The sequence below is a fragment of the Octodon degus genome, unplaced genomic scaffold (genome assembly GCF_000260255.1).
Source record: "Octodon degus isolate 3935 unplaced genomic scaffold, OctDeg1.0 scaffold00073, whole genome shotgun sequence".
NCBI lineage: Eukaryota > Metazoa > Chordata > Mammalia > Rodentia > Octodontidae > Octodon > Octodon degus.
Genome location: NW_004524649.1, coordinates 7,743,597 through 7,751,885, shown reverse-complemented (window position 1 = coordinate 7,751,885; position 8,289 = coordinate 7,743,597). Strand labels below are relative to the sequence as shown.

The 8,289-nt window shown below is 48.1% G+C and overlaps 1 protein-coding gene across 5 annotated transcripts in view; it reads left to right on the top strand.

Annotated features, from left to right (window-relative positions):
* The window catches only part of Mgme1 (mitochondrial genome maintenance exonuclease 1), a 12,287-nt gene extending 4,314 nt beyond the window's left edge, over nucleotides 1-7,973 (top strand). For all 5 annotated transcript variants that reach the window (XM_023720137.1, XM_023720139.1, XM_023720136.1 and 2 more), the window contains exons 3-5: nucleotides 4,316-4,535; nucleotides 6,447-6,579; nucleotides 7,181-7,973. In XM_023720137.1, the coding sequence (XP_023575905.1) occupies nucleotides 4,316-4,535; nucleotides 6,447-6,579; nucleotides 7,181-7,423 (596 nt within the window). In that variant the 3' untranslated portion in view covers nucleotides 7,424-7,973. The remainder of the gene's footprint in view (nucleotides 1-4,315; nucleotides 4,536-6,446; nucleotides 6,580-7,180) is intronic.
* The last annotated feature ends 316 nt before the right edge of the window (nucleotides 7,974-8,289 follow it).

Here is an 8,289-nt window from a genome sequence, read left to right as displayed (position 1 = left end):
TAAAAGAATATACTGTACTTCTAGAAAGAAAGGGTGCTATATGGGCTGGGGAGATGGCTCAGTAGGATAAGTGCTTGACTGGCAAACGCAAGGATTTGAGTTCAATCCCCAGTTCCCCAAAAAAAAAAAAAAAAGAAAGAAAGGGTGCTGGTGCCCGAACCTTAGACACTGGAGGGGGTGCTGGGTGTGGTATAAACACCTGTCATCCCAGCACTTGAGACAGGAGGATCCAGTGGTTTTAAAGCCATCCTGGTTATATAGTTCAAGGCCAGCGTGCAGTATATGACTAGAAACAAAAAAAGATCCAGGAAGGGCATTTGTGTTTGGAATGTGAGTGAGGCCCAGTAGACCTTCACTCAGTTAGCTATGTTGCTGCAGATTAGCGCTCTGCTGTGTCTCCTGAACACACTAAACCTGAAGCAGGAAAAGGTTTGCTTTCACGGTGGGCAGTCTCATACAGATTAGGGTCAGGACAGAGTGAGCAGGATGAAGAAGAAAGGCCATGTATCAGAACCACCACAGTGCTGGGGGTGGTGGCTGTTATCGGAGGCTGAGGCAGGAGGATCGAGAGTTCAAGACCAGCCTGGGCTTCAAAGTGAACTCAAGGCCGGCCTGAACTGCATAGGGAGACCCTGTCTGAAAAAGACAAAAACAAAAAAAAACCACCACAGTGGTTAACTGGTCTGGAGAGGCTGTCTGAAAAGCACCAGACTCTGCTGCTTTTTGCCAGGGTGCCCAAAGTGCAGAGATGCACTGGAGTTGGCTTTTTTTTTCTCAACACTCCCCTTTCCCAAAAATCACTTCTCCTGAAGGTTGGTGAGAATAAGCAATCTGATTTTTAAGTATTCATCATAGTGGAAAGCACTGGAGTTTGTTTTTAGTTTTGTTTTTTTTCCCCATCGTTTCACTGATTTTTTTTTTTTTTAACCCTAAAGTATCAGCCACCAAGCCAGGCATGGTGGCACACACCTGTCATCCCAGCCCTCGAGGCCAGCCTCAGTGCCAGGCAGCTTGAAATCTCAAGACACAAAATGCCAGCCATCCTACCAGTTCCAGCATCAATACTGAAGATGTGTAGATTTTTTAAAATGTGGAAAATTCAAAACATCTCATTTAATTTCTTTGGCTCAATATTCTGAATTGATGCTACTTGTAACAAACCTACTCTTGGGTCACGTTTTATTTTCCTAAATGGAATCATATTCAATGTCCTGAGCCTGAAATCTGGCTCCCATGTCTGCAGCCACTGTGTGAGGCATGTAGCCAGGCTGCAGCCTCTTGTGTAAGGCATATAACCAGGCTGCAGCTATGGCTAGGCTGCAGCCACCTTGTGAGTCATATGGCCAGGCCACAGCCACCGTGTGAGGCATGTAGCCAGGGTTAGATGTACTTTGGGGAATGAAGCATCCTATTGAGGCTGGTAGAGAAACAGCTTTTCTTTGGGTTTTTCTTTGTTGTTGTTATTGTTTGTCTTTTTGAGACAGGGTCTCACTATGCAGTTCAGGCTGGCCTTGAGTTCACTGTAGCCCAGGTGGTCTCAAACTTGGAATGATCCTCCTTCCTCAGCCTCCCTAGTGCTGGGATTATAGGCATGGGCTGCCACGCCCAGCGTTTTCTTTGTTTTTTTTTTTGAGGGGGGATGGTAACGGAGTCAAACCCAGGTTGCCCGGTGGTCACCATTGAAAAGCCCCAGCTCTTCCTGTTGCAAACAGTTTGAATCTGGATTCGCTGAGGCTGTGGGTGAATACTCCATCCCTCTGCTTGAGATTGTAATTCCATGAGTCTTAAGTTTGCTTGGGCCTTTCATGTACTAATAATTTCTCATGAGCCAAGAATGTGTGGAGTAGTGTACATTAGCTCCTAGTGGATTCCATTTCCCCCTGGAACAAATTTTTCCTGGGGCAGTTCTGCTTGGGGTGTGGATGCCTTTTTTTTTTTTTTTTGCCTGTTGTAGAACTGCTCAGAGTCTCTGTGACAGACATTTGCAGGTGAGATGTGGCTTCCAGTTCCCTGACAGGCTGGGACTGCTCTTCACCACCACCCAAGCACATGTGCCCTGCTCTGCCTGCCCAGGGATCTCTTCTGAACCCCCGAGTTGAGTCTCCTTGCTGTGGACCAGGGTGCTGTCCAGCTTTTGCTTTGGTCAGATTGACAGCAGCATGAGGCCTTGTTCCTGGGGAACTGTCCTTACTTTCAGAGTCCTTGTCTGAAAGCCAGTGCTGCAGGCCTGCCAGTTAGCTCAATTGTTTAAATGCCTGCTCATGCAAATGCAGTCAAGCCTAGGAAACCATGGTTTGAACTCCACCTCCACCTGCCTTACCAGATCCGCCCTTAAGGCAGGCTGAGCCAGCCAAAAAAAAAAAGCCAGTGCTCCTACAGCATCAGGGCTCCTGCTTAGCACACCTGTGTCCTTTCTTTCTGTGGCTCCTTCCCTTACCAACAGGCAAGTGACAATAACTTTAATAAGTATTTCCTGTACTTATTGAACCTGTTTGTGAGGGGCCGTGGAGATAGCTCAGTGATCTAAGCGCTTGCCTAGGCAAGTGCAAGGACCCAGGTTTGATTCCAGTACCTTATGTCACACCTGCCACGAAGACCAGGACATGGTGGCACATGCCTGTAATCCCAGCTCTGGGAAGGCTGAGACAGGAGGATCACAAGTCTGAACTGCATAGTGAGATCCTATACCAAATACATAAAATTAAAAACCTATTTGTGCCCCCCCCCCCTTTTTTTCCTCCTTTTTTTGCAGTACCGGGGATCAAACTCAGGACCTTGTGCTTGCCAAACAGGCACTTACGCTGCTGAGCTATATCCCCAGCCCTGTGTTCCTTTTCTTAATTTGAAAACATAAGGAAAATCAACCAGAATGCACAACTGCCTCAGGCTTTACAGAAGGACACTGCATCTTCCCTTCCTCCAAATCCCACCGCATCTGTCATTTTTATTTGTGTGGGACCTGAATTTCATGTCTTGCGGTCGCTAGTCCAGTTAATAAAAAGATTCCCTCACTTAATTATGTTCATATGTAAAAACAACTAAAGAGAGGAAGGGTTCCCTAAACTTCTAATTAACTTTTTGTTGTTGTGCTGGGGATCAAACTCAGGACCTTGAGCTTGCCAGGCAGGTGTTTGAGCTGCTAAGCTATCTGCCTGGCCCTCTAATGACTTTTTTCATGTAACTATTTGATCTATAAAATTAGATATTGTGTCAAGTGTGGAGGCACATGCCTGTAATCCCAGTGCTCAGGCTGAGGCTGAGGCAGGATGATGGTAAAGTGAGCTCAAGGCCAGCCTGAACTACATAGTGAGACCCTGCCTCAAAAAAAGACTAGGGGCTTGTGAGTTAGCTCAGTTGTTTAAAGTGCCTGCTTGGGTAAACTCAGGCGCAGTGGACCATGGTTCATCCCCAGATCCACATGCTGCACCAGACCAGCCCTTAAGCCAGCCAGCCAGCCAAAAAAAAAAAAAATCCTCCAATTTTTGGGCCAGCCAAATAGCTCAGCAGATTAAAGCCTCTGCTCAGGCAGAGTGCAGCTGCTATGCCAGCCCCGCCCCTGGGCCGTGCTGAGACAACGATTGAGACTGGGCCTATAATCCCAGCTCTTGGGAGGCTGAACACAGGCAGATCACTACAAGTCCGATCTACATAGTGAGACCCTGTAGATCCTGTCCTAAATACAGAAAGAAAAAACAAATTAGATGTTTAGAGCTGGGTAGACAGCACAACAGCATAAGCACCTGCCTGGCATGCACAAGGTCTCGAGTTTGATCCCTGGTACAAAAAAAAAAAGATCGGGCTGGTGAGATGGCTCAGTGGTCTAAAGCACCTACTTAGAACAAGCTAAGCTCAAGCAAAGCACAGAGACCTCGGTTCAATCCCCCAGCACCACATGCCAGCCCGCCCGCCCCCTGGTGGGCTGAGCTGGCCACACAATAAATAAATAAATATTTAAAAATTAAAAAAAAAAAAAAAACTAAAAAAAAAAAAAAAAAAAGATATTTACATACACTAGATATATTCTATAACCGCAGTCTGCAGTCCTAGGTTTGGTCTAAATCTATGAAAAATAGTTCATTTTTAATGTATTTAATTTCTAAACTATTCAAATTCCTTTGCTTTTCTTAGTTTTAAGAAAAGCAGTCTTAAAAATGCATTCTTAGTTTTCATAATAAGCTGAAATTCAATGTTTTAGAGCTTACCACTTACAGTAACTTTCTGTGATTTTTTTCGAAAACTTGGTATCAGAGATTTTCAGAGCATTTGGCTTGTAACACTAGCTTTGGCTTCATTTTCCTTTTAATTTTCTTTGCAGACATCTTTTTGCAAGGAAAACGCTTCCATGAGGCCTTGGAAAGCATGCTGTCAGCCCCAGGGAGCACAAATGAGGGGGATGAAAATCTGCTCCACTGTGGCTACCTCAGAAGCGTGCAGCACCTTCTGAAAGATGTGCGTGGCGTGTGTGCACTTGAGAGCGCTGTGCAGCATGGGACCCTGAAGTACACCGGGCTGCTGGACTGCGTGGCTGAATATCGGTAAGTCAGAGGCTGTGCCCCACCTGGCATGGTGGGGGGCAATTATCGTGATGTCTGTCAAAAGAAATTCTTTTCCTCAGTCCTGGCTGACGATACCATGGCTCCTGCCTCTTGAAAGTCAGACTAGGCTGGGCATGGTGGTGGCACATGCCTGGAACCCTGCACTCTGACAGGCTGAAGCAGGAGGGTGGCAAGTTTGAGCCCTGACTGGACAAGTTAACAACATAGTGAGACTCTGGCTTGAAATTTAAAAAACAAAGAAGAGACTGGGCGTGGTGGTGCACGCCTGTAATCCTAGCTCTTGGGAGGCTGTAAACAGGTCCAATCTAGTAGTGAGACCCTGAATACCCTATAGATCCTTCCCTAAAATAAAAAAAAATAAAAAACAAAGAAGGTTAACCCGATGTGAAAAGTAAAAGAATAGGATGTCAGCTAGGAGCAAGAGCAGATGCAGTGGGTTAGAGCCATGTTGTCCTGGTCAGTCAGTTTTCCACGTATGCATGCTTTCCAGTAGCCCTGGTGTGGCCTGCAGGCGCCCGTTGCATTCTAGCATTGTTTCCTTCTTCTCAAATTTTTTACTGTTGTTTTTCTTTGTTCCTAATTTTCCTCTTTTTTTTCTATGTTCCTGTCCCTTAAAGACTGTACCATGACCCTTTGGCCCTGAAAGTTGCTCTTCCTGGCTTCTAGGCAGTGACTAATGGGATAGGAGCTTGGCTTCTTTATGCTGCTTGCTACATTTTTGTTGTTATTGTTTTGTTTTGTTTCTTTGAGATAGGGTCTCACTATGTAGTTCAGGTTGCCGTCAGACTTGGAGCAATTCCCCTGACTCGGCCTCCTGAGTGCTGGGATTACAGGCCTGCACCACCACACCTAGACATGTGTACTGCTTTTAAACTGTTGCCGGGGCTGGAGAGATGGCTCAGTGGTCTAAAGCACCTACTTAGAACAAGCTTAGCAAAGCACAGGGACCGCGGTTCAATCCCCCAGCACCACATGCCAGCCAGCCCCGCCCCCTGGTGGGCTGAGCTGGCCACACACACTAAATAAATGTAAAAATAAATAATTAAAAAATAAATAAATAAATAAACTGTTGCCATGTTGCCTCCTGATTCCCAGGGTGTCTAACCAGCAGGAGCCTCTTCCCAGTACCACATGGGAGCTGTGACAGGATGGGGCAGCGCATCCATGTATCCACAGCGCACTTCACTAAGCTCAGTGACTATGCAGGTTCTCAGGTTCCATCTCCAGCACTAGAAAAATAGGACTGCAGGTTTTTCCTTCTGGAACTGTCTGGAGCACCTGACAGTTTGTGGCATCATGGCTTCATATCTGGGAACAGTGCCAGGTACCCAGAAATGTGACAGGTACTTTTGGTTCCCTGTAGAATCCCTGAGGGAGCCACACAGTCACTTCCGCCAGTGGCCTACAGAACATCCCCACATCAGCTGTAGTAAACACGTCCGCAGCACTACTGTCTGGTTTTCTTTTTCTTTCTTTCTTTTTTTTTTTGGTACCAGGAATCAAACTCAGGACCTTGTGCCTACCAGGCAGGTGCTGTGCTGCTTTGCTGCCGAGCTACATCCCCAGCTCTTTCAGTCAGGGCAACACAGGGTGGCACACACCTGTCACCTGTATTCCCAGCATTGTGGCTGATACAGGAGGATCACAAGGTCAAGCGCAGCAGTGACTTAGTGAGAACCTGTCTCAAAGTGAAAAATAGAAAAGAACTATGAACATAGCTGTGAAGGCCCCAGGTTCAGTCCCCAGTACCAGAAATTTTTTTAACAGGTTGGGATGGGGAACAGAAGGAGGAGACTAGAAGTGGCATCGGTAGTCGCTCGCCATGAGTTGCACGCAGGAGGTGGTTCTGGCCTGAGCTGATGGTGCAGAGCCGTCTCTGGTCTCCCATAGGGGCGAGCTATGTGTGATCGACTGGAAGACATCGGAGAAGCCAAAGCCCTTCCTGCGGAACACGTATGACAACCCACTGCAGGTGGTGGCCTACATGGGCGCCCTGAACCACGATGCCAACTACAGCTTCCAGGTGAGGCTGCTCTCACCCGTGTTCCTCACCACACTCGCCTGTGCCTCTGACCTAGCTCTGGTCTCCTCTTGCCTGAGAAGCACCATTTCTTTCTTCCTGGGCTTTCCTTTGTTCCTCTTGCTCGCAGTCCTTCAAGCATGTCATTGCAAGCCTGTCACCGTGGTGTCCCCATGTGTCTTGGATGTGGGCTTTATTTCTTTCATTTTTTTGTTTTGTTTTGCTTTGGCAGTACCAGGGATCAAACTAAAGACCTTGCACTTGCCAGGCAGGTGTTTTTGCCACTGAGCTATCTTCCATCCCTGGGCTTTATTTCTTTATGGTTTTTTGAAACAGGGTCTTGCTATGTAGTCTCTGCTGGTCGTGAACTCCCTGTGTAGCCCAGGCTGGCCTCAACCTCACAGCGATCCCCCTACCTCAGCCTCCTGAGTGCTGGATTCCAGGTGTGCATCACCATGCGCAGGACCATGTTTAATCCTTAGTCAGCATCTCAGAGGTAGATACTCCTGGAGTCAGGAGGCACTTTAGGAGGTGGTGCATTCCTGAGGTGACAGACCTGACCTATGGGCTCACAGGATCCTTGCAACCGCCCATCTCTGCGCAGGTGCAGTGTGGCCTGATTGCTGTGGCCTACAAGGATGGCTCCCCCGCACATGCCCACTTCCTGGACTCTGAGCTCTGCTCCCACTACTGGGCCAAGTGGCTGCTTCGCCTGGAGGAATACTCTGCAAAGGACAAGAAGGACAAGAGCCTAGATGGTCAGGAGCCAGGTGCTTGTGAGGATGCAGCTGGAGCAGGCGCTGCTTTCCCTGCTGGGGCAGAGGGATCACCTCCTCCCACTCACTGAAAGCCAAGCAGCCACATCAGCAGAGGCAAGAGGGTTCCTTTGTTGAAATGTGCTGCTGCCCACAGGACTGAGAAGCCAGATGCATCTGACATCAGCCTAGGACACCAGCGCCGCCACCCTGACCAGAGGGCCAGCGGGACAGGAGGCATGGGTATCTCCCAGGCTCTCTTGGGACCTCCTTGTCCGAATGCTCAGCTGAAGATGGAGAGCCACAGTCTAGCCAGCTGCCACCCCATATCACCCTACGTGTGTTGTAGACTGAGGATCTATGTATGTTTCTATTAGGAGAATAGGTGTTTTTTTGGCTTGTCTGGTTTTTTTCTTTTTCTTTTTTTTTTTTTTTTGAGACAGGGTCTCACTATGTAGTTCAAGCTGTCCTCGAACTTGCGCTGACCCTCCTGCCTCAGCCTCCCTAGTGCTGAGCTGCATACATGTGTCTATCCTGGGGGAAGCACTGCTGTCTGGCTGGCCTCCAGCACTGGTGGTTCAGTGGCTAGTTCCGAACAGAGTGGGAAGTGTATGGTTTGTGGTACCCTTCGGCTATGGGAACACTAATAAAGTCTGTCTTTTCCATGTCTGCTAGGTATTCATCATAAGCTGTCTTGGGCTAAAGAGGGTTTAGTAAGCACAGCAGTGGCCCCAGCCTGCTGCTGTGTGAGGGCTATCTCAGTCACTGTAACCCTCTTCAGCCCTGTGTAAAGGCCAGGTGTGATGGCGCACCCCTGTAATCCCAAAACTGAAGAGGCTGAGGCAAGAGGATTGCTGTGAGTCCAAGGCCAGCCTGGGCTACATAGTGAGTTCACAGCCAGCCTGAACTACACAGCAAGACCCTGTCTCAGAAAGCCAGAAAAATGACCTTTGAGTGG